This window comes from Haliotis asinina, chromosome 2, assembly GCF_037392515.1.
Source record: "Haliotis asinina isolate JCU_RB_2024 chromosome 2, JCU_Hal_asi_v2, whole genome shotgun sequence".
In the NCBI taxonomy this organism is placed as follows: Eukaryota; Metazoa; Mollusca; class Gastropoda; order Lepetellida; family Haliotidae; genus Haliotis; species Haliotis asinina.
In genome coordinates this window covers 10,637,335-10,664,794 of record NC_090281.1, presented here as the reverse complement: position 1 = coordinate 10,664,794, position 27,460 = coordinate 10,637,335, and the positions used below count along the sequence as shown (strand labels likewise).

Genomic DNA, 27,460 nt, shown 5'->3' with positions numbered 1-27,460 from the left:
AACACTCAGCACTCCATCTGGAGATGATCACTTCTCAGACTAAGACACTCATACTTTGATCTTAGCCAAAAGGCCGAGAAGCGATGCCGGTTGTCGGCTTGCGCCGGCAAAATACCTCTATACCCACAGCATCTCATCAAGGGGCTGGATATTTACATTCCCTCTTTCAAAATATTCACCTCCAAAATTACACGCACGAAAACACGCAATTTCGGACCACGGGCGAGGGCCACGGCCAAACTGACCTTCTTTGTGGTGAAATACGACAATTTGTGTCAAGGCAGCAAAATGTGTAAATAACCTTATTTATTTCTTTGAAGAAACAGCGCTTGCGCTAAAACGTCGGGCCGACGTAGGAAAAACGTCCTGCAGCTAGGGCCATGAGCCGGTGGATCGGCGCTTAATGAACGAGGCGTGGGGACAGCAATGGGAAGAGTTTCTGCAGTCCCGACTTTGAGAAAGTCGCGCCCAGACAAGCGTGAAAAAAAACCACAGCAACTGACCGCGTGGACTAAATCCACTAAACTTAAATACATTTCACGTATCAAAACAATGTTAGGGTAGGTGAATTTTAGTTAGAAATGTTGTTTTAATTAAGAAATGGAATGACAGTTAAACAAACTTTGAAATTTCAATGTAAACTGACCCGGGAGAAACGCGCCGAGGCTTCTGGTACTTCCTTACCACTTGAAAACACTTTCTAGGGTTAGCTGGCGCTTAAGACGTGTGTTATCGACGGGGCAGAATGTGGTTGTGAGGGTGTGATTGTCTACGACGTAATTTCCGGCGTGCGACATCATGGCCGACGTCCTTGGATACGGGGACACAAAACAACTGCAAGTGGAAAATAAATCACTTTGAGGAACTTCCCGAGGCTTGGTTTGGACGGAGTACAATGCGGTTGAGTGGATGGGTCCATTTCTACAGTTTGGCTGTGGTTACATGGTGCCTCCAGTGAAACGGACACGCGAAAAGGGAGGGGACGGCGCAAAGTGAGATGAAATGTGAAAAAGAGAGGGCTAAGTTAAGGGTTCTATTTTTTAATTTGTATTATGAGTGGTGGGCCATTCCCGGAGGTACTGCAATACCGGGTCAACCCGTGATGAGGGCGGAGCAAGCTCCGTGGCACCTCATCCCGTTGCAAAAATCAGTTTAATATCGATGTCTCCAATAGAAGACGTATCAGATATTAAGCTGATAAGAACAGATACTTTTTTCTTTTTGATAAAATTTATTACATAAAATAAATTTACAAGCGCGGACAGCGCGGTCGCTGCAGGGCGGCCTAAAAGTATATCACAAAAAAGAAGTTTTGCCCTGCAGCGCTAACAATAAAAGAAACTAAAAGGAGAAATTGCCAAACCTGGCTACATGCAATACACATTTGCACTATATACATCAAATGAGGATAGAACTAAATGAAACACGTAAATGAAGCATACATAATATATATTTACAAATGACAAACATGCCATATTCAAACTGACAATAAATCAATCAATACATATAAAGAATCATTAACATGCACATGCTATATACATCACATGCCAAAACCTGGCTACATGCACAATACATATTTACATCAAATAAAGACGAAACGAGAAATACAAACAAACATGCCATACTCTACATAAATAATTATCAGCAAGGACGCGCCATATACATCATACATACACAAACTCAAAATGGAAAATAATACAATGCCAAACCTGGCTTCATGCACACCACATTTACAATATATAGATTAGAAGAAGTAAGAACTGAATGAAGTGAGCATAAATGAAGCATTCGTAAAGGACAATTGAAGCGTGCATAAATCAATAAATTCAAATGAAGCGTACATAATAGATAGATAAAGTCACAAACTATTATGGCACATTATGGCTACAAAGTGTCAGATATATAATTCTAATAAATGATCAGCATTGATTTTACAAAAAATTGAAGTTGAAAGCCAGTACCTGGAAAAGACAGATAGCGGAAAGCGACAAAAGTCAACCTTGACACGTGTCCTAAGGAAACACAGAAAACGCAACATGATATCATTCCCATTTAATTTTGTGTGCTCAAATTTATTAGAATTCCGAACAAGCCAAATGATATACTTTGCCAAAGTTAAAAGATAAATGCACATTGATTTTTGATAGGAATTTGGAATTTGGGGAACCAAATTAAACCGAATGACCTCGTTAGATCTTTTCAATAAACCAAAAGACAATTGATCTAACCACTGGAAAACGATATCCCACAAAACATCCACACACGAGCAATAGATGAAAAGATGATCAGAAGTTTCTATTGCTATACGACAGAGTGGACAGTTAGGAGAGACAGACATTCCCCGAGTATAGAGAGTATACCCCAAGGGGAGAGAATCATAGATGAGACGATAATTGACCGATTTCGAAAGTGGATCCACGAAGGAATTATGTAAATTAAGCCAAACCTGACGAAAAGGAATACGTGGATACAACGTTTCAACTTTATTTTCCACAACAGTTTGTAATAAACAAGCATAGTACTGTTTTGATGTAAACCGAAACATATCTATCAGATAATTTGAATTGACAGCTTCAAACTGTCTTATAGCCAATAAACAAGTCTGATAGAACAGCGGCATTGTCTCAGAATGAGGAAATAATAGCGAAGCAAAAGTAGGACAATAGTGACGTAAAGACATTCCTAACCAATATTTTGCAAAAAATGTCCACTTAGCTGAAGAATTATGCAAAAGATTTTGAATGTGCTTTAAATAAAAAGAATATAATTTTGATTGGATGTGTACTACACCCAAACCCCCCTCCAAAATAGGTTTATAGCACACAGACCTCCGAATAGGCTCAGCAGTGGACTGCCAAATAAACCGAAAAGTCTCCCTCTGAAAAAGGTCGACATAATGTTTTGAAAATATTGTTACAGCCCCTCGATACCAAAATTTAGACAAAGCCATAACATTGCACACAGTAGATTTGCCAAAAATAGAGATTGAACGTCCCTTCGCTGAATTTAAAACAAAACGGAATTTAGATAGTATAGGGTGAAACTGATCATCAGCATTGACATTCTTGCCTGTTACAATTCCAACTATTTTTGACTGCTCAATCCAAGAAATACCGAAAGGGTGGTCCGATCTTGAACGCCATTTACCAACAAAAATACCATGAGTTTTTGCAAGATTCAATTTGGAGCCTGACGCTTTACCATAACATGAATATGCTGCCAAAAGGTGACCAATAGAAGCGTCAGTTGTACAAAAACCAAGCCCATCATCAGCAAAGGCAGATATTTTTGCTGAATCATCAGTGCCCGGTAAAGAAAGCCCTATGATTTTTGAATTTTTCCGTATATAACAGAGTAAAGGCTCCAGTGCTAATACATACAGAGACGGGGACAAGCCACATCCCTGCCGGACAGACCTCGTTACAGGAAATGGCTTTGAAATGTGTTGGTTAATTATAAGCGCACTAGATATGTCTTGATACAAAAGTTTAACCCATTTCTTAAAATTTGGACCAAAGCCAAAAGCGTCCAACACTTTAAACAAAAACTGATGAGAGACCCGATCAAAAGCCTTCTCTTGGTCTAAACTAATAAAAGCACAAGGTAGATCTTTTTGATCCACATAATCCAACACATTGCGAATTAAATGACAATTGTCTTGAATAGATCGGCCAGGAACAGCACAAGTTTGATCTAAATGCACGATACTACCTATAACATTGCCTAAACGTGTGCATAACAATTTCGAAATAATTTTGACATCAATATTTAATAAAGAGATGGGACGCCAGTTACGAACATTATCAGCATTATTCATGTCTTTACACAAAAGAGAAATATAAGAGGTTTTAGATGATTCAGGCAAAGAAGACTCCTGAAAAGACAACTGAATAACACGGAGAAGTACATCACCAAGAACATCAAAATTATATACATAAAATTCCTTAGTAAGCCCGTCTGGACCTGGAGACTTATTATTCTCCATAGCCTTAAGGGTCTTCAGAATTTCGTCACGAGTTATCTCCCCTTCCAGCGAAGCCGAATCATCCGAATGAAGCGCCGATAAATCAGCAAGGAATTGATTGCAAATTTCCTCATCAATGGGCTCATAGCCAAAGAGTTCACTATAAAAATCAACAAAAACGCCCATGATTTCACGAGAGGTAGTTACTCTATTACCGGATGAGTCTAAAATTGAAGAAATAGTTTTCTTTTTACCTCTCTGTGTTTCCTTGCGTAAGAAATAACTGGAAGGCCTTTCACCAATTTCAAGATCCTTAGCCTTAGACCGAACTAAGTGACCTTTAAATTCCAATATTTCCAAATCATTTAATTGTTTTTTGACAGCCTTAATTTGATCTGAGTAAAGTCCAGGACGTAGAGATTCAGCTTGGCATAACTCTTTATACTGATGAATTAGATCCTTACGGAGAGATGCTTGTTGTGATTTATAAACTTGAGCAAATAATTTGACAAAAGACCGAATTTCAATTTTAAAAGCATCCCACCAGTCTAATGTTATGGCATTTAATGGGGGAATATGATTAAAACAGAACCCAGTAAATAGGGCTTTAAAAGATTCATTTAGTAAGGAATTGTTATATTTAAAATAGCCAGAACCAAAACTTATGCCAGCAAAATCCCTCAGCTTAAACGACACATAATCATGGTCAGAAAAACTACAAGGAGAAATATCTACATACTCAAGTGTACAGCGAAGAGTAGAGGAAATATAGAACCGGTCCAAACGAAATCCGACGCCGGCTGTATTGCGCCAGGAAACCGCCACAGAACCAGGAAACTTGGAGCGATAGACATCAAAAATAGAAAAGTCCGAAACCCATTGTTTAATAATATTTGACCCAGCTTGAGTTCCTAATCTACCCCCGATTTTATCTAATTTTATATCCACAACACAATTAAAATCCCCACCCAAAATAACCGCCTTACTAGTAACTAAATGTTTTGCAACTAATCTAAAAAAATCAACCCTATCCGCTTCATTATTTGGTGCATATACATTTACAAATCTAACACTAAAACCATTGATACACAAATCAACTACTAATAAACGACCCTCTATGTCAAAATGAAAATATTCTACCACAAAGTTAACACAGTTTGAAACAATAAAACCTACCCCACGACTAAAATTATTCCCAAAACTCCAAAAAGCCTTCCCCTTAAATTTAGATTCAAAAGATCTAGCAATTTGCAAATTATAAACATGAGTCTCCTGGAGAAACAAAAAATCAATGCTATCATTATTAAAAGAATTAGCTAGAATATTTACTTTATTAGTATTATCTAGAAGTCCATTGCAGTTGATAGATACAAAGCTGTACATGTTATTGTGTGGAATAAAAGATGCGCATGAAATAACAGTATGACGCATGTAGAATATGCAAATATATAGTCTACTTTGTATACAACCAATACACAAAATATCATATCACAACAAATACAAATTGTGAAATATATATACACATGTATATACAGAGATAAACCTAGCCAGGAGGCAAACAAAGGGAAGCAACTGTGATCCAAACTCCTACTTATTATATATAATCTAAACATGCTTGTAAAGTCATTTTTAATGCAAATTTATGAATATAAAAACTTACCAAAAACAGGGAAATCTTGTAGTGTAACTACAAAAAAGAAGAATATTACATTTAATTCATTACCTAATTTATACCGAAATATTTCCATTTTTAATATGCAAATTACAGCAACCTAACTAACATGCGACCCATGAAAAAATTTCCCACAATGCATCAGCCCCACCCCACCCTAAAACACACCACCCCTCAAAACCAATGTAAATTAAAGGTATCCTTCCCAGTATAAAACCTGAAATGAAAAGTCCATGATTAATACACTCCCTACAAAGGGAGAACCTAACAATCAAAGTTGAAGACATTGTTCTAACTCATTGGTGGTGGACATAGCAAAATTCTGTGAACAAATCAGTCCATAATATAAATACTAGTTAAGGAGGATCATGTTGATCTGATCCCGCCAGCGAAACCTTACGAGAACCAGATGGGGACCTGTCAACTGCAACAGCCGCTGCATCTGCCACCCCAGGTGGGATAGATGATACTCGCTGTTTTTTACCACCTGATCCCCCTTAAGCCCTTGATCTGGCTCGCTGCTTACTTTTAACCTGTTGCCATGACGACTGAGAATCCAAGTCAACAAGTACATCATTAATACTGTCCTGCGAGCCCATGGACTCCTGTGACTCCATAGGGGGCAAAGTAACTGCCGCAGCATAAGTAGATGGTGGGGGTGCTATCACATCCGAGTCCTTTTCCAAACTTCCCCCCTCCCCTTGTGACTGTACCTCCTCAGAAACCACTTCCATAATAGAGTCTTCAGCCTCACGGGGAACACTGACAGTTGGGGGAACATCCGAATCAGGAGGATCATTTTTCTGTCTATTTTGATACCTTCTGGGGCAATCCTGTCTTGTATGCCCCAGATGATAACAACGAAGACACACAGGTAACCGACCAGGGGCAGTGATCAACATGCTCATGCGATCGCCCAGACGAACAATATATGGGATATCCTCTGCCTTTTGCTGATTAACTTGCAACTGAATGATACGAACACCCGTCTGAACAGGAGAACCCCCAACAATGGCCGTCTCATAATTTACTGCAAGCACTTTCCCATACTGACTAAAGTAATTCTCCAGGAAATGATTTGTTACTACTCCATGAATCCAATGGACTCTAAGGTCCAAGACTTCCTTGTCGTATGGTGAAAAGTCAATTTGAATGTCATTGTAAAATACAGTACCCACTGACAACAACAAACGGACTCTATTCTCATTTTTAAAAGTCACATACCAGATACCACTGGCCTCAGTTTTCCAAATAGAAATTATCTCCCTTCCCTGAATCAGGTTGTTAGTAGCACGCTGAAGGATTTCAAAGATGTTATCTCTATCAAAGTTCCTCACGGAAGATTTTATACGAACCGTTGATGAGCAACGCCTTTTATCCAGGAACCTGGCAGGGACGGCAGGAGCAATTACTGCAGCTTGGTAGGCCATGGTAATGGGGGGAGACCCGAAGGTCACACGGTTACAAGCACCGATGCCCACCCGTCGATCTGGAAATACAAAGAGTCAATACACGAAAAAGAACAGCAATCAACTGCAACAGTCTCACCAAGTCAGCTGGTTGAATCTCTTCTCACTGCAGACACACAATGATCTTTGCCAAAAGGCCGAGAAGCGATACCGGTTGTCGGCTTGCGCCGGCAAAATACCTCTATACCCACAGCATCTCATCAAGGGGCTGGATATTTACATTCCCTCTTTCAAAATATTCACCTCCAAAATTACACGCACGAAAACACGCAATTTCGGACCACGGGCGAGGGCCACGGCCAAACTGACCTTCTTTGTGGTGAAATACGACAATTTGTGTCAAGGCAGCAAAATGTGTAAATAACCTTATTTATTTATTTGAAGAAACAGCGCTTGCGCTAAAACGTTGGGCCGACGTAGAAAAAACGTCCTGCAGCTAGGGCCATGAGCCGGTGGATCGGCGCTTAATGAACGAGGCGTGGGGACAGCAATGGGAAGAGTTTCTGCAGTCCCGACTTTGAGAAAGTCGCGCCCAGACAAGCGTGAAAGAAAAACACAGCAACTGACCGCGTGGACTAAATCCACTAAACTTAAATACATTTCACGTATCAAAACAATGTTAGGGTAGGTGAATTTTAGTTCGAAATGTTGTTTTAATTAAGAAATGGAATGACAGTTAAACAAACTTTGAAATTTCAATGTAAACTGACCCGGGAGAAACGCGCCGAGGCTTCTGGTACTTCCTTACCACTTGAAAACACTTTCTAGGGTTAGCTGGCGCTTAAGACGTGTTTATCGACGGGGCAGAATGTGGTTGTGAGGGTGTGATTGTCTACGACGTAATTTCCGGCGTGCGACATCATGGCCGACGTCCTTGGATACGGGGACACAAAACAACTGCAAGTGGAAAATAAATCACTTTGAGGAACTTCCCGGGGCTTGGTTTGGACGGAGTACAATGTGGTTGAGTGGATGGGTCCATTTCTACAGTTTGGCTGTGGTTGCATGGTGCCTCCAGTGAAACGGACGCGCGAAAAGGGAGGGGACGGCGCAAAGTGAGATGAAAAAAGTGAAATGAAATGTGAAAAAGAGAGAGCTAAGTTAAGGGTTCTATTTTTTAATTTGTATTATGAGTGGTGGGCCATTCCCGGAGGTACTGCAATACCGGGTCAACCCGTGATGAGGGCGGAGCAAGCTCCGTGGCACCTCATCCCGTTGCAAAAATCAGTTTAATATCGATGTCTCCAATAGGAGACGTATCAGATATTAAGCTGATAAGAACAGATACTTTTTTTCGTTTTAATAAAACATTTATTACAAAAAAAAGATACATTTGCAGACAGTGCAAATGGCTACCATCCCTTCTAATAAATAAAATCTATCACAGAATTAAGGGATGGCAACCCTAACAAAATAGTACTAGAGACAGGAAGAATTTAATGATTTGACCTTTTAAATAAATGTATATTATTCCAACATTAACAGTATATATTATACTCTCGTTACATACAATTACAATTGAAACAACATAAACACATTAATTCATAACCATATATATTCATAATCTAGACTAGATTGGACACACATACATATGTACATATATTATACCCCTGCACACACATGAAGTTGAACATACCGTAACAAGAAAGGACAGAGACATCTAAATAATTTAGATACTCGATATATTTACAATTAGTCTTTACAACAACATAAGCATGATAAACATCACAGTCAGTATTATCAATAAATGGATACAATAGGATTATTGGATAATAAATTCTGCAATGAAAACAGTTAAAATATAAAATGAAGTTGATTGTTAGAATTAATTTTACAGAAGAAAGGGGAAGAAAGCCAGTGCTTGGCAAAAGAAGATACTGATAGCCTAAAGAAATCAACCCGAATACGTGTTTTAAGAAGTGACAAAAAACGCAATACAATATCGTTCCCACTGAGCTGTTTGTGCTCAAACTTATTTAAATTTCTAATAACCCAAATAGAATATTTTGCCAAAGCTATCAAATACACACAAACAGCAAATTTCTGATGATTGGGAATATGTGGCAATACACCAAATTTAATGACTTCATGACACTTTTTAATTAAACCAGATGATAAAACATTTAGCCATGGGAAAACGATATCCCACAAGACAACACTGCAAGGACAGGATATAAAAAGATGATCTGAAGTCTCAACTCCAGATCGACATAAGACACAGTCCGGAGAGACAGACATACCACGGGTATGTAAGATATACCCTAAAGGAAGAGAATTATAGATGAGACGAAAATTTACAGATTTTGGAATAATATCCACGAATGAATGATGTAGATTTTGCCAAACGAGCCGAAAATTAATTTGTGGATATAACCTTTCAATAGTATTTTCAGTAACTTTTTGAAGGAAGCATTCATAAAATTGTTTAGTATTAAAATTGAACATGTCCTTCACTGGATTAGAAACAATTGATTCAAATAATTTTACAGCCTGAATACACTGTTGATAAAACAAAGGCATTGTCTCAGAGTGAGGAATAAGTAAAGACATAAAAGATGAAGAATACAGACGTAAGGACATACCAACCCAATACTTTGCAAAATATGTCCACTTTGCTGAACTTCCTGTTAACAGGTTTTTAATATGTTTAATTTGAAAGGATTGTAATTTTGACTTGATGTGAATAACATCAAGGCCCCCTTCAAAAATGGATTTATACAAAACAGAGCGCCGAATAGGTTCAGCCTTAGACTGCCAAATAAAATGAAATGTCTCCCTCTGAAAGAGTTCAACATAATAATTTGAAACCGGGGTAACTGCTCCACAATACCACAGTTTAGATAGTCCTAAAACATTGCACAGTACAGTTTTCCCAAAAATAGATATAGAGCGCCCCTTACAAGACTTTAGAACTGTACGAAATTTAGACAATATTGGATGAAAAATGTCATCATCATTAACCGTCTTGCCTGTTATAATGCCAACAATTTTGGACTGGTCGATCCAAGAAATTCCGAAAGGGTGGTCAGATCTATTTTGCCATTTACCAATAAAAATTCCTTTGGTTTTTCCCATATTCAGTTTTGACCCAGATGCCTTTCCAAACGTATGATACAGATCTAAAAGGTTTTTGACTGAAGCATCTGTTGTACAAAATCCAAGACTATCATCAGCAAAAGCTGATATTTTGGCTGAATCATCAGTACCTGGAATTTGTATACCTTTAATACCTTGAGTTTTACGAATTTTATGAAGTAGAGGTTCCAGCGATAACACATACAAGGATGGGGAAAGCCCACACCCTTGCCTGACAGACCTCGTAACCGGAAAAGGCCGAGAAATGTGCTGATTAACAATTACACAGCTGGATATGTCAGTGTACAGAATTTTAACCCACTTTTTGAAATTAGGACCAAAGCCAAATGCGTCCAATACCTTAAATAAATACTTGTGGGAGACCCTATCAAAGGCCTTTTCTTGATCCAAACTTATTAAAGCACATGGAATATCTTTCTGATCCACGTAATCCCGCACATTACGAATTAAATGGCAATTATCCTGAATTGATCTGCCTGGTATGGCACAGGATTGGTCCAGATGAACTATATCACCCATTACTTTTCCTAAACGAGTGCATAAGATTTTTGAGATGAATTTAGTATCAACGTTTAATAAAGAAATGGGACGCCAATTACGTACATTTTCGGAATGATTAACATCCTTACACAATAGAGTAATATAAGAAGTCTTAGACGACTTAGGCAAAGAATGTTCGGAAAAACACAAATGCACGAGACGTAGCAAGACATCACCAAGAATATCAAAGGTAAACAAATAAAACTCCTTGGTAAGACCATCCGGACCCGGAGATTTATTATTTTCCATATCCTTAAGGGCCTTTAGAATTTCACCTTTTGTAATTTCACCTTCTAGAATGTCCAAATGTTTCGAATCAAGTTGTGGCAAATCAGTAAGGAAGTCATTACATATTTCATCATCAATGGGTTCTTCAGCCAAAAGATCAGAATAGAAATCAACAAAAACACCCATGATTTCCTGAGAGGATTTTACGGAAGCGCCAGAAGGGTCTAAAATTGAAGATATAGATTTTCCTTTACCTCTCTTTACTTCCTTACGTAAAAAATAGCTAGAAGGTTTTTCACCAGTTTCAATATCTTTAGCTTTAGATCTGATAAGATGTCCTTTAAATTCCAAATTTTCCAAATCATTAAGTTGCTTTTTGACTTCACGAATTTGATCAATATATGATCCGGGATGGAGAGATTCAGCACGACATAGATTATGATATTGCTTTTCTAAATCTTTACGAAGAGATACTTTTGCAGATTTTTTAAGAATTTGTATTGAATTGATAAACTTTTTAAGTTTTTGTTTAAAAGTATCCCACCAATCCAAAGTAATTTGACTTAAACTTGGAATATGAGTATTACAAAATCCCGAAATTAAGTGCCTAAAAGCTTCATCAAATATGCTGTTATTACATTTCCAGTAAGAATTACCAAAATCTATGCCATCAAAATCTTTTAATCTTACCGACACGTAGTCATGGTCAGAGAAGGAACACGGGGAAATTGTTGCAGTTTCAACAGCGGACAGTAGGGAAGTAGATAGATAGAATCGATCAAGCCGGGACCCAACACCAGAAGAATTTCGCCAAGAAACCGCCACCGTATCTGGAAAGAAAGAACGAAAAATGTCAAATATAGAAAAGTCATATAGCCATTGTTTAATAATGTTACTACCTGCTTGATTACTATTTTGATTGTCCCCTACCTTATCAAGTTTGGTATTCAAAACACAGTTAAAATCTCCACCTATAACTAACACCTTATTGGTAACTAGATATCTAGATATTTGTTTGAAAAATTCAACTCTGTCAGCTGCATTGTTAGGAGCATAGATATTTATGAACCGTACACTTTTGCCATTAATTACTAAATCCACTAAAATGTACCGACCATCAACATCAAAACGAATTTGATTGACTACAAAATTAATAGCATTATTGATTATAATGCCCACTCCTTTACTTCTATTGGTACCAAACGCCCAAAATCCTTTACCATTAAATCTTGATTCGTAAAACTGCGCTAACTGAAGATTGTATACATGAGTTTCTTGCAAAAATAATACATCAATATTGGAATTAAATTTATGAGCTAAAATATTTACTTTTTGAGAATCATCCAACAATCCATTGCAATTTATTGATGTTATGTTATACATTTTGGATTTGTATAAACTCCAATATATACATGATAATCCCACAAAAATGTGAATAATATTACTCCATAATATTTACTCCTCAGAGAGGATAAGCCAATGCGTTTGTGTTTTTGTCCATTGATCAGTTTCATTATCGAGGGGCTTTGCTTTGGTCATCAGCATTGAACAATCTAATTACACGTCACCACCCCCAGCCTCACTCTCAATATCCACTTGTGAATCAGTCTGCTCTACTACAGAACTGTGTGCCTTCACTCTTTCAACCGATGTAGATTGGTTAGGAGTTCTCTGAACCTTTCCAGCCCTAGACCTACTTTTGGATCTAGTTTTTCTCTTAGGAGCATGAGACTGACTAGAATCACTGTCCTTAGCATACTGAATCAATGCCTCTCTGTCAGAGTCAGTAATAACAATCTCTTGCGCTGAACTTGGTGTACCTTTAACTTTATCAGAAACACTCTGTTGCTCAGACATATCTATGTCTAAATCTGTATCTATGTGACCTGTCTCTTGACCCACACAAATATCTGCAACAACCACTGTGCACTCTGGAACCTCACTGGATTTTAGGCCCTCTTTACCAGATACAACATCTTTCCTTGAACTTTCAGATCTATCTGCCACCTCACTTTCAGAAGGGATATTGGTTCGGCCATACAACTCATCATCTGACCATAAGTCAGATAGACCAGACTTTCTACTGGGTTGTGAACTTTCAACATCTGCCTTATCCCCCTTCCTGGACTTTTCCGTAACTTTCTGTTGTTTCCGCCTTTCCTGATCTTCCTTTTCTCTTGTAAATCTATACTTATCAAAGAACTCACTTGGATCTCTGGTACAAAAACTGCGCATGTGACCCTTGAAACCACATCTCAAACACAGTGGAGCTCTGCCTTGTGCTGCTATCAGCATAGTCATCCCATCACCAAGTTTGGCAATGTGAGGAAGATCATCAATGGTACCCTGTTTCATTTTGAGCTGAACATTCCTGACACCTGTTCGAACCCAAGCATCATCAATCTTTATCTGTTCCCTTGAAATTGCCGTCACTTCTCCAAAGCCACTAAAGAATGTATCCAGAAACGAATCTTTCACATCATCATGGAGCCAGTGAACTTTTATATTATGTAACTTCTCCTCATAGGAGACAAATGTCATACTTCCATCATTAAATGGCAAGGAGCCTGCATCCAGCAATAATCTGGCCCTTCTCCTATCTTTGAAGGTAATATAGAGAACACCACTTTGATTAGTATTCCACATGGAATCAATGTGTCTTGCATCCAAACCAGGAATAGCTTTATGCAGGCACTCATACACTGTCTCTCGAGTAAAAGGTCTTACCTTCGACTCGATCCTCACGGTGCAATCGTAGAGAGCTTCATTCCTAAACTTCCGCTCCACAGGCTGATAAACTGGTGCTGAAGCCAGCGCCATACTGATGAAGTTGAATGGGGGGCGACCAGTCAAGGTCTTCTGGTACTAAGAGTACCAGCACCCACCCGTAGACCTGGGAGAGAGATTAATAAGCAGCAGTAAAATGTCACACAAAACAGTTCAAAACTATAATCACCTCTGGAATCCACTTGATGATGATGATGGAACCAACTCTAAGAACAGATACTACACGCCGATCTGTGCCAAAAGGCCGAGAAGCGATGCCGGTTGTCGGCTTGCGCCGGCAAAATACCTCTATACCCACAGCATCTCATTAAGGGGTTGGATATTTACATTCCCTCTTTCAAAATATTCACCTCCAAAATTACACGCACGAAAACACGCAATTTCGGACCACGGGCGAGGGCCACGGCCAAACTGACCTTCTTTGTGGTGAAATACGACAATTTGTGTCAAGGCAGCAAAATGTGTAAATAACCTTATTTATTTCTTTGAAGAAACAGCGCTTGCGCTAAAACGTCGGGCCGACGTAGGAAAAACGTCCTGCAGCTAGGGCCATGAGCCGGTGGATCGGCGCTTAATGAACGAGGCGTGGGGACAGCAATGGGAAGAGTTTCTGCAGTCCCGACTTTGAGAAAGTCGCGCCCAGACAAGCGTGAAAAAAAACCACAGCAACTGACCGCGTGGACTAAATCCACTAAACTTAAATACATTTCACCTATCAAAACAATGTTAGGGTAGGTGAATTTTAGTTCGAAATGTTGTTTTAATTAAGAAATGGAATGACATTTAAACAAACTTTGAAATTTCAATGTAAACTGACCCGGGAGAAACGCGCCGAGGCTTCTGGTACTTCCTTACCACTTGAAAACACTTTCTAGGGTTAGCTGGCGCTTAAGACGTGTGTTATCGACGGGGCAGAATGTGGTTGTGAGGGTGCGATTGTCTACGACGTAATTTCCGGCGTGCGACATCATGGCCGACGTCCTTGGATACGGGGACACAAAACAACTGCAAGTGGAAAATAAATCACTTTGAGGAACTTCCCGGGGCTTGGTTTGGACGGAGTACAATGTGGTTGAGTGGATGGGTCCATTTCTACAGTTTGGCTGTGGTTGCATGGTGCCTCCAGTGAAACGGACGCGCGAAAAGGGAGGGGACGGCGCAAAGTGAGATGAAAAAAGTGACATGAAATGTGAAAAAGAGAGGGCTAAGTTAAGGGTTCTATTTTTTATTTTGTATTATAAGTGGTGGGCCATTCCCGGAGGTACTGCAATACCGGGTCAACCCGTGATGAGGGCGGAGCAAGCTCCGTGGCACCTCATCCCGTTGCAAAAATCAGTTTAATATCGATGTCTCCAATAGGAGACGTATCAGATATTAAGCTGATAAGAACAGATACTTTTTTCCTTTTTCATAAAAACTTTTAATACACAAGTTGAACTGAAAATACAATAAAGGACAGATAAGCCACTACCCACAAATAAAAGAATTATCACAGTGGTGGGGTAGTAGCTCTAACATAAAGAAATAAGGAGAAGAGAAGGTTGGCAAAATACATGAAATAAATTAATCGATTGAAATATTTACAGACATTATTTTAATATGATATAATGAGAATTTTTACAATGTAGACATGTATATACAATTATATATATATTTTTTGATCATTATATACACAGAGATATATACATTTACATTTATAGATATATACATATTGACATATACTATACAACTTTGTACATACAAATATTTATATACACAGAAAAGAAGTAGTATGTATATAGTAGTATATATTTTTACATATTATGTCTATATATATTACATTTATATATTTTAAGGGATGTACATTAGAGATATTTAACTATTTTACTACAGAATCATAAAGAACATTTCATATACATAAATTTTTAACAACATATATAAGATACTTATATATGAAACATGAGCTGATTAGTGGCATTGACATGGCAGAAAAAAGGAGAAGATAACCAGTACTGAGCAAAAGTAGAATAAGATAGACGAAAGTAATCAACTCTAATGCGTGTTTTTAAAATGTGCTAGAAACGCAGTACAATATCGTTCCCATTTAGCTGTTTGTGCTCAAATTTGTTAAGGTTCCGAATAGTCCAAATAGAATATTTCGCCAAAGCTAAAAGATATACACAAACAGCATATTTCTTTGAATTGGGATTTTTTGGCACCAATCCAAACCTGATAACTTCATGGGATTTTTGTAATTGACCTGAAGAAAAATGGGATAACCATGGGAAGATAACATTCCACAACACACAGGAACAGGGAAAGTAGATGAACAGATGATCAGAAGTTTCAATTCCTGATCGACAAAGAACACAGTTAGGAGAGACAGCCATACCACGGGTATGAAGAATATACCCTAAAGGGAGGGAGTCATAGATGAGACGGTAGTTAACTGATTTATGAATACAGTCCACAAATGAATGATGTAAATTGCTCCAAACAAGGTCAAATGGAATTTGTGGATATAATCTTTCTATTTTATTTTCAGTAACTTTACTCAGGAAGCATTCATAAAATTCCCGAGTGGTAAACTTTTTTATATCTACCAACGGATTCGAAACAATAGATTCAAACAATTTAACAGATTCAAAACAATGCTGGTAGAATTTAGACTGCGTCTCAGAGTGAGGGATACGAAGAGAAGTAAAGACATGTGAGTACACACGTAAGGATAACCCTAACCAATACTTTGCAAAATATGTCCATTTTGCTGAACTACCATTAAGTAGATTTTGAACATGTTTCATTTGAAATGACCGTAATTTCGACTTGATGTGCAGAGCACCAAGACCTCCCTTCAAAAGTGCCTTATACAAAACGGAGCGCCTAATAGGTTCAGCTGTGGACTGCCAAATAAAACGAAACACCTCCCTCTGAAAGAGATCGATGTAATGATTTGAGACTGTGGTAACTTCCCCACGATACCATAGCTTCCCCAGGCCTAAAATATTGCACAAGGTAGCTTTACCAAAGACCGAAACAGGACGCCCTTTGCATGAATTTAGGACTAACCTGAATTTTGATACAATGGGATGAAATTGATCATCGTCACTGACCTCCTTGCCAACTATAATTCCAACAATTTTAGACTGGTCAATTCTAGATATACCAAAAGGATGATCGGACCTGGACTTCCATTTTCCTAAAAAAATTCCCTTTGTTTTGGACATATTTAATTTGGACCCAGATGCCCCTCCAAATCGCTTGTATAAAAATAAAAGGTTTTCTATTGAAGCATCTGTAGTACAAAACCCCAGACTATCATCAGCATATGCTGAAATTTTCGCTGAATCATTACTGCCCGGGAGTGGTATACCCTAAATTAAATGATTTTGACGAATTTTACGTAATAGAGGCTCCAGTGATAAAACGTACAAGGATGGAGACAAACCACATCCTTGCCTGACAGACCTCGTAACCGGAAATGGCCGAGAGATGTGTTGGTTAACAATTACAGAACTGGATATGTCAGTATACAGAATTTTGACCCATTTTTTAAAATTTGGACCAAAGCCAAAGGCGTCCAGTACTTTAAACAGATATTCGTGGGAGACCCTATCAAAGGCCTTTTCTTGATCTAAACTAATGAAAGCACAAGGTAGATCTTTCTGATCAATATAATCCAACACATTACGTATTAAGTGGCAATTGTCCTGTATAGACCGACCTGGTACAGCGCAAGTTTGATCTAAATGAACAATGTTCTCCATCACTGGACCTAAACGTGTGCACAATATTTTGGATATAATTTTGACATCCAAATTTAACAATGAAATAGGGCGCCAATTACGAACATTCTCTGCATTATTACTATCCTTACAAATCAAAGTAATAAGAGAATTCTTGGAAGATGAGGGTAGAGTACCCTCAGAGAAACATAATTGTACGAGACGCAAAAGCACATCACCAAGAACATCGAAAGCAAACACATAAAATTCCTTAGTAAGTCCATCTGGACCAGGAGATTTTCCATTCTCCATAGCCTTAAGGGCTAATAAATTTCTTCTTTTGATATATCACCTTCTAGAGAAGCCCAATCAGCCAAATGTAATTTAGGTAATTCTGCGAGGAAATCGTCACACAATTTCTCATCAATGGGTTCGGCCGCAAACAGATCAGAATAGAATTCAACGAAAACACCCATGATGTCTCGAGAGGTTTTCAATGTATTGCCAGAAGGGTCTAAAATTGAAGATATAGTTTTCTTTTTACCTCTCTTAGTTTCCTTGCGAAAGAAATAACTAGAAGGTTTCTCACTATTTTCGAGGTCTTTAGCCTTAGACCGGATAAGGTGACCTTGAAATTCCATAATTTCCAAATCTCTGAGTTGCCTTTTGACCTCTAATTTTTGATCAACATATTGTCCAGGATTTAAGGATTCTGCATGGCATAGATTTCGATATTGGCCTTCTAAATCTTTCCGTAGGGATACTCGGGACTTATGTCTGTCTTTTTGAACTAAACAAATGAATTCCTTAATTTGAATTTTGAAAGTATCCCACCATTCAAGAGTAATATTTTCCAAAGGGGGCACATTTGCGCTACAAAAACCTTTAAACAAAATTTTAAATGCCGAATCAAAAATAGAACTATTAGATTTCTAATATGATGGACCAAAATCTATCCCTTCAAAATCCTTTAGACTTACCGACACATAGTCGTGATCAGAAAAGGTGCATGGGGAGATTGTCGAAGTGTCGACAGCAGATAGTAGGTGGGATGAAAAGTAGAACCGGTCAAGACGAGATCCGACACCAGCAGCATTAGACCAAGAGACTGCAACTGAATCTGGAAATAGAAAACGAAACACATCAGATAGAGAAAAGTCCGAGACCCACTACTTAATAATATACTGAACATCATTGAAAACGCACCACCTGTAAATTTTGAAATAAGGCAATAGAATCTTTTGGAAATGGAAAATTAATGGTGGGAATTTTGATAATAACACACTAGATCGTAAATAACGCTCTACAGTAAAAAACGGATCGTTCGAACACATCATCGAACACATCACATGAAAACAACAAAATTCATGCACAACACACACGAAGGGCACAAATTGCATGCAGAAAGCATGCTGTTCAGGGGTATAAATGACCTTCGGCACAAAACCGTTCTCATTTTTGCAGTACTTTCGTAAGTAAAGTTTTTTCGCCATGCCAAGATTGTCACCAGAGGAACGAGAACAGGCCTTGGGTATGTTGCAGGTCGGCGCTTCAAGCAGAAACATTGCACGACGATTTGGGTGTCATCATTCGACCATTCTGAGGCTTGCTAACAGATACCAACAAACAGGAACCAGCAGGGACCGGCAACGCCCACGTCAGGCACGTGTTACCACCCCTCGTCAAGATCGAGACATTGTACGGCGCCATATTCGGGATCGAACCTTGCCCGCTGCCAGAACCGCCAACGCTGTCCAGGGTCGACGTGGTTTGATCAGCGCTTCCACCGTCCGACGCCGTCTCCGTGCGGCAGGGTTAGGTTGTCGACGCCCTGACGTTGGACCCATCCTGACTGACAGGCATCGCCGTGAACGCCGACAATGGGCTGAACAGCATCGTGTGTGGTTGTTACGACGTTGGCATGGTGTGGTGTTCTCCGACGAGTCGCGTTTTCACTTGCGAAATGCTGACGGGCGTCTACGGCTATGGCGTCGACGGGGTGAACGTTATCATCAGGATTGTGTTGTGCAAACCGATCGGTGGGGTAGAGGCAGCATTATGGTGTGTGGGAGGGATAAGTTATCACCACTGAACCGCTCTGATTGTTTGTCGTGGCAGAGTGAATGCCGTTTACTACCGTGACAACATTCTTCAGAACAACGTCGTTCCCTTCTTTCACCAGCATCAAGATCTGCACACATTTCAACATGACAATGCACGAGCCCACACTGCACGTGTTTCGATACAGTATCTGGCTAACAACAACATTCCTCTACTTCATTGGCCTGCATTGTCACCAGATTTGTCACCCATCGAACACTTGTGGGATTACATTGGCCAACGCCTCGCACGTCGTCCGCAGATCAACAACCTTGGGGAACTCGACAATGCCTTGCAGCAAGAGTGGAATGCAGTGCCTCAGGACTTTATTCAGAGACTTGTCCGTTCAATGAGGAGACGTTGCACAGCTTGTGTTGCTGCTAACGGGGGTCATACACGCTACTGACTTTCCATTTTGACCCCATCTTTATTTCATTGTCAGCTGCATTAAATCTTCACTGTTTTGCTTGATTGTTTTTTGCTTCTTTTTCTTTATCAAACATTGGTCTACACAAATATGTAAAATTTACATAGATTGCTCACTTCTGCTCTTAGAAATCCACAATTTTAGGGGTGGTGCGTTTTCAATGATGTTCAGTATATTAACTCCTTGATGTACAAAATCTCTATTACCTCCTATTTTATCTAACTTATTGTTAAGCACACAGTTAAAATCACCTCCCAGGATAATATTTCTACTTGTGACTAAATAATGTGTGATTTGGTTAAAAAATTCAACTCTATCTGCTGGTACATTTGGCGCATAAACATTAATCAATCTGATTCTGGTTATTCCAGCAGTAATATCAACAATAATATATCTACCATCAACATCAAAATGATATTTATCTATCTTAAATCCACAAGACTTGTTAATGATTATAGCAACCCCTCTGCTATTATTACTGCCATAAGACCAGAAAGCCTCACCACTAAACCTATTTCCAAATGAAGTAGCTAAAGCAAAACAATGCACATGGGTCTCTTGAAGGAAGAGAACATCAATGCCGGTAGAATTAAACTTATAAGATAAGGCAGTTATCTTATTTGGGTTATCTAACAACCCATTACCATTTATGGATAGAAAGTTGTACATAACATCTACATTGTGTGTTATCAACATATATAATGAGTACAAAAATACATATTGACTCCCTGAAAAGGGAGAAATTGTTTGTATTCGCCATTCTTATCTCATGGTCGGAGGACATGTCCAAGGCCGTTATCAGGAAGCATAAATGTGATACCTTATTAAGGCGGATCAGCCTTTTCAGCCGTATCTATCCTGGTAACCTTGATAGCACTACGGGGTGGTGTAAGGGCTGTGAAGGCTGCCTGACTTACATCCCCTGCCAGATGGGACTTAAACTTTTTTGACCCGCTATCTTGGCTTTGAGACATGGATTTTGCCTTGGATTTCTTGTGCTTTTTAACTATCTGAAACCCATCATTGCCATCAACTGTGGTGCCCATCGACATTTCAGCCAAGGCTACATCACCCTCCTGTGAGAACCCACCACTTTCCCCCTCTCCTTCCTGTACAAGATCTACACTTTCAGTATCTTTGTCTACATTCTTGTCTATATTACTATCATCTTCTACTGTCTGTACATCAGCTCCTTCTCCTTCTCCTTCTGTCTCCATTCTATCGTCAACACTCTCTCGTTCTCCCTCCTCATCACCTGTGTCACTCTCCTCCTCCACCTGAATATCACCACTATTACTCACTACATTACTGTAGGACCTCTGAACATCTTGCTCACGTGATTGCACAGACTGGGGACAAACAAACCATTGATGCCCTGTGAGACCACACTTGAGACAAATAGGGGGGCGTCCAGGAGCCGTAACAAGCATAGCCATCCCATCCCCTATCTTCACAATATGAGGGAGAAAGTTTCTTTCAGTTTCTGACAGTTCAATTGTCACCAACCTCACCCCACTACATACCTTCGCACCATCAGGTAGTGTGCAAGTTTCGTACTCAAGATTCAACACCTTTCCATATCTTGAAAAATAGTCACCAATGAAACTATCGCGGACGGTATGGTGCAACCAATGCACTCTCAAAGTGACAACCTGGTGCTTTTACATAGAAAAGGAAACATGCACATTATCATAGGGCAAGGACTTAGTTTTTTAACAGAATCTCCGCCTTCTCCTTTCTGTTGAATGTTAAATACCAGCAACCGCTTCTCCCTGCTTTCCAAAAAGCCTCTAAATCACATCCATTGAATTCCGGTATTGCATTTTTAATCACGTTAAAGAGTTTGTCTCTAGGAAAGTTCCTTACCGGACATTGCGCCTTCACTGTCAGCTTCGCTTTCTGGTCGTTAAGCTGAGTGTGGGAGAGAGGCCTGAGCTGCAACGCACTTGCCCACGCCATGGTCCACAAAAAGAAAGAGAAGAACAATGGATGGTGACCACTGAAGGTCGACCTAAAGTAGTAGGTCCCACCCGTAGACCTGCAGAACAATAGAGCAGTGGTAAATGAAGCGCACAAAAATGTCAAAACAAGCAGAATCAATATTCACCTCTGGAATCAGGAATCCTCGAAAGAAGCGATGGTCCAGACACAGATACTTTTTTTTTTCTTTTTGATAAAATTTATTTACAAATTTAATTTTAACACACGCGGACAGCGCGGTTGCTGCAGGGCGGCCTAAAATTATCACAGGAAAGAGTTGAGCCCTGCAGCATTAACAATAAAATAAACTACAGAGGAAGAGCATGAACGAAATAGAAAGTTACCATTTTTACATATTTGTATAACATATCACCATATTTACACATGCACATGATAATTCAATAGACACGGGACAAGTACACACATACCCATGTACATGATTTAAGAAATGCCGACTACGGCTACGGCACAAACATGGCAATTATACAGAATTATTACACTAAATTACAGTTTGATAAAACAGCAGTAAACAGTATATCAAAATTTACAAATTGAAAGATAATTTATGATTGCCATCGACTGAACAAAATATTGAAGTAGACAGCCAATAGTTAGAGAAAACAGTAAAAGATAAGCGATAGAAGTCGACCCTGATACGTGTCCTAAGGACAGACAAAAAACGTAACATGATATCATTTCCATTTAATTATGAGTGCTCAAATTTGTTAGAATTTCGAACCAGCCAAATAGTGTATTTTGCCAAAGTTAAAAGATAGATGCACATTGATTTTTTATAGGAATTTGGAATTTTGGGAACCAAGTTAAATCGAATAACTTCGTTAGATCGTTTTAATAAACCAAATGACAATTGATCTAACCACAGGAAAACAATATCCCACAAAACCTCAACACACGAGCAATAGATGAAGAGATGATCAGAAGTTTCTATTGCTATACCACAGAGTGGACAGTTTGGAGTGACAGACATTCCCCGAGTATACAGAGTATACCCTAAGGGGAGAGAATCATAGATGAGACGGTAATTAACTGATTTAGAAAGTGAATCCACGAAGTGATTGTGCAAATTAAGCCAAACAAGCCGGAAAGGAATACGTGGATACAACGTTTCAACTTTATTTTCCACAATTGATTTTATGAGTGCTTCATAAAATTGTTTCGTAGTAAATTGAAACATATCTATCAGGAAATCCGAATGAACAGCCTCAAAACGTTTAACAGCTAAAAAACAACCCTGATAGAAAGCCGACATCGTCTCAGAGTGTGGAAATAGTAAAGAAGAAAGTGAGGGACAATAGTGACGTAAGGACATCCCTAACCAGTATTTCGCAAAAAAGGTCCACTTAGCTGAGGAATGAAACAGATTTTGAATATGCTTAAGATAGAAAGACAGCAACTTAGACTGGATGTGTAGAACACCCATCCCCCCGTCTAAAGTTGATTTATAACAAACAGACCTCCGAATAGGCTCAGCTGTGGAATTCCAAATGAACCGAAAAGTCTCCCTCTGAAAGAGTTCGACATAATGTTTTGAATAAGGTGATACCGCCCCTCGGTACCACAACTTAGACAATGCCATGACGTTGCACACAATAGTTTTGCCAAAAATAGAAATAGAGCGTCCTTTAGCACCATTTAAAACACTTCGAAATTTAGATAGTATAGGATGGAATTGATCGTTGACATTTCTACCTGTCATAATTCCAACTATTTTAGAATGCTCAATCCATGAAATACCGAAAGGGTGGTCTGATCTATTACGCCATTTACCAACGAAAATGCCGTGAGTTTTGTTAAGATTTAATTTGGAGCCAGACGCCTTGCTAAGAAGATGATATGACTCTAAAAGTTGTCCAATAGAAGCATCTGTGGTACAAAATCCCAGTCCATCATCAGCAAATGCAGATATTTTTGCCGAATCATCAGTACCTGGTAACTTGACACCAACAATTTCAGTTTTTTCCCGAATATACATTAACAGAGGCTCTAATGCTAAGACATACAGGGACGGAGATAAACCACACCCCTGCCGGACACACCTCGTTATAGAAAACGGCTGTGAAATGTGCTGATTTATTATTACCGCACTAGATATGTCCGTATACAAAATTTTGACCCATTTTTGAAATTTTGGACCAAAGCCAAAACGGTACAGTACTTTAAACATAAACTGATGAGAAACCCTATCAAAGGCTTTCTCTTGATCTAAACTAATAAAAGCACAAGGTAAATCTTTTTGATCTACATAATCTAGCACATTACGAATTAGATGACAATTGTCATGAATAGAACGACCAGGTACAGCACAGGTTTGATCCATATGCACAATACTTCCTATAACATTGCCTAAACGTGTGCATAATAATTTAGATACAATTTTGACATCAACATTTAATAAAGAAATAGGACGCCAATTACGTACATTATCAGCATTATTAACATCCTTACATATAAGAGAAATATAAGAAGTTTTAGAAGAATTAGGAAAAGATTGTTCTTGAAAAGACAGCTGAAAGACACGGAGAAGCACATCACCAAGTACATCAAAAGTAGACACATAAAACTCCTTAGTAAGCCCATCCGGACCGGGAGATTTATTATTCTCCATAGCCTTAAGGGTCTTTAGAATTTCATCACGAGTTATGTCCCCTTCCAGTGAAGCCGAATCAGCCGAATGAAGCGCCGGTAAATCAGCAAGGAAACGTTCACAAATTTCATCATCAATAAGGCTCATAGCCAAAGAGTTCGCTATAAAAATCAACAAAAACGCCCATGATTTCACGAGAGGTTGTTACTTTACGGCCTTGAGAGTCTAAAATTGAACTGATAGATTTTTTCGTACCTCTCTGAGTTTCCTTGCGCAGAAAATAACTGGAAGGCCTTTCACCAATTTCAAGGTCTTTAGCCTTAGATCGAACTAAATGACCATTAAATTCCAGTATTTCCAAATCCTTTAATTGTTTTTTAACAGCCGCAATTTGGTCTGTATACAGTCCAGGATGTAAAGATTCAGCACGGCATAATGTTTTATATTGACTAACTAAATCATTACGAAGGGATGCCCGCTGTGATTTTTGAACTGACCCAAATAACTTCAAAAAGGACACAATTTCAACCTTAAAGGCATCCCACCAATCCAAAGTTATGGACTCTAAGGGGGGAATATGATTTAAACAAAAGCCCGCAAATAAGGCCTTAAAAGAATCATTTAATCATGAATTATTACATTTAAAATAACCCAAACCATAACTAATGCCGGCAAAATCTTTCAGCTTAAACGACACATAATCATGGTCAGAAAAACTACATGGAGAAATATCTGCAGATACAACAGTAGAGCGCAGAGAAGAGGAAATATAGAACCGGTCAAGACGGGACCCGACGCCGGCTGTATTACGCCAAGATACCGCCACTTTGCCAGGAAACTGAGAGCGATAAACATCGAAAAGAGAGAAATCGGAGACCCATTGCTTAATAATGTTTGCTCCAATTTGAGCATCCCGCCTACCACCTATTTTATCCAACTGAACGTTAGTAACACAATTAAAATCACCCCCCAGAACAATACGCCTATTTGTAACCAAAAATTTAGCAACGCTATGAAAGAAATTAGCCCTATCAACAGGAACATTAGGTGCATACATATTTAAAATTCGCACATTATATCCATTTATTGTTAAATCAACAACTAAAAACCTACCCTCAATATCATAATAAAAGAAATCTACAATGTAATTAACTCTAGATGAAACAATAAAAGCAACACCCCGACTAAAATTACTCCCAAAACTCCAAAAGGCTTTCTTATTAAATCTATGTTCATACGTTTTAGCAATTGATAAATTATACACATGAGTCTCCTGAAGAAATAAGAAATCGATGGCATCATTAGCAAAAGTATGAGATAATATATTTAATTTAGTAGTATCATCTAATAGTCCATTACAATTTATTGATAAGAAGCTGTACATGATGAGGTATATATAAAAGCTCATATAAAATATGTATAAACCACAAATTGAATAAACATCCTCTGATTAAAATTTCATTATGATATAAATCAAATATATAAACAGAAGAGAATATTCCATAATCATCTCGCCGTAATATGCAAATCAGGTACACCAAAATATAGCATCCTCTGTATCTAATATAAATAGAGATTACCCACAATACATCATCTAAAACACATGCTAAGCGTATTACATAACAATATAATATACCTTTTCGAAAGAGACAAGCCGCCGAAGCGTGATCTATCTTTGAGAAAGTAATATGTATAAGTACAATTTGATTGGAAAAAATATTAATACTAGCCGTACATGTACACGTAATACATACCTTAACCCCTAGTAGATGTTGTAAAACGAGCAATAACAAATAACGTCCACAAGACGACACACACACACACAATTTTATATATACATATGGAAATTAATTAAGCAACACCAAATTCAAAGACACATAAAAACTTAACAAAGTTTAACGAAGTAATTTTGATGATTGATTATTCAATTTTGATGTATTGACATACAGCATGAGCTTTTCATGGGTTGATATGACGCGCGTGAAGCTTGCACAGCGCACGTGCATTGCTTTAACCTCAACTTTCGAAAAATGCACTTTTTCCCTGGGGTGTTTACAAGCGCAGGTTGTCGATTGCATTCGGTTTTTCATTCATTTCAATGTCATGGCACGTAGGAAATTATCAGAGGCCACTCGTTGGCAAATAATCGGCATGAGGAATGCTGGTATGTCTCTAAGACAAATCGGGACTCAAATCGGACGACATCATTCCATAATTTCAAAACTTTTGAAAAAATACCGGGCCACTAATGAAGTTAAAGACCTGCCTAGACCAGGAAGACCCAGGAAGACCACAGTCCGGGAGGACAGAGCTTTACTGAGACTTGTACGGCGCAGGTCCTTCGACTCGAGCTCTCGGTTGAGACAGGAGTGGCTTCCAGGGAGACCCATCTCGAACAGGACTGTTCGGAATCGTCTGAAAGCTGCAGGATACCGGGCAAGGAGGCCAATCAAGCGACCCAGACTGTCTCCAGCCCATAAGGCAGCCCGACTGGCCTGGTGTAATGACCGTTTGCACTGGAACATTGCCTCTTGGAGGAAGGTCCATTTCTCAGATGAGAGCCGGTTCTTGCTGCACATGGTGGACGGTCGTACTCGGGTCTGGAGGCAGAGGAACACAGCAATGGCTCCACGGAACATCCAGGAGACTGTGGCCTTTGGGGGAGGTTCCGTTATGGTATGGGGGTGCATTTCCATGAACTGCAAGTTGGATATCATTACCATCCATGGCAACCTTAACGGTGTTCGTTACCAACAGGAGGTTCTTGACAGGGCTGTGGTACCTCATTTTGAGAACCATCCTCTGGCAACGAGACCCATATTTATGGACGACAATGCTAGACCTCACAGGGCGCATGCTGTAAATGATTTTTTGCGGCAAAATGCAAT

The 27,460-nt window shown here is 38.9% G+C and overlaps 1 protein-coding gene, 1 non-coding gene and 2 pseudogenes across 2 annotated transcripts; all 4 read right to left on the bottom strand.

The window, feature by feature from the left end:
• Window positions 1–1,054: 1,054 nt before the first annotated feature.
• Window positions 1,055–1,235, bottom strand: LOC137274890 (U2 spliceosomal RNA; annotated as a pseudogene).
• A 7,001-nt stretch (window positions 1,236–8,236) lies between these two features.
• Window positions 8,237–8,434, bottom strand: LOC137274844 (U2 spliceosomal RNA). The gene has a single exon (XR_010956230.1). It is a non-coding gene; the product is annotated as a U2 spliceosomal RNA (small nuclear RNA).
• A 6,561-nt stretch (window positions 8,435–14,995) lies between these two features.
• Window positions 14,996–15,177, bottom strand: LOC137274886 (U2 spliceosomal RNA; annotated as a pseudogene).
• Window positions 15,178–20,811: 5,634 nt separating this feature from the next.
• LOC137271327 (uncharacterized) lies at window positions 20,812–21,946 on the bottom strand. Its single transcript, XM_067803986.1, has 2 exons — window positions 21,854–21,946; window positions 20,812–21,336 (listed from the first exon to the last, which is right to left on the bottom strand). The coding sequence occupies exons 1-2, from the start codon at window positions 21,944–21,946 to the stop codon at window positions 20,812–20,814; spliced, it is 618 nt and encodes a 205-aa protein (XP_067660087.1).
• Between the last annotated feature and the right edge of the window lie 5,514 nt (window positions 21,947–27,460).

Bases quoted from the DNA above. Each gene is read 5' to 3' on its own strand.
- LOC137271327 (XM_067803986.1), bottom strand. From the start codon at position 21,946: ATGGCGTGGGCAAGTGCGTTGCAGCTCAGGCCTCTCTCCCACACTCAG. The intron at 21,337-21,853 runs GTAAGGAACTTT...GTTTGTCCCCAG, and splicing joins CAGTGAAGGCGCAATGTCCG to TCTGTGCAATCACGTGAGCA.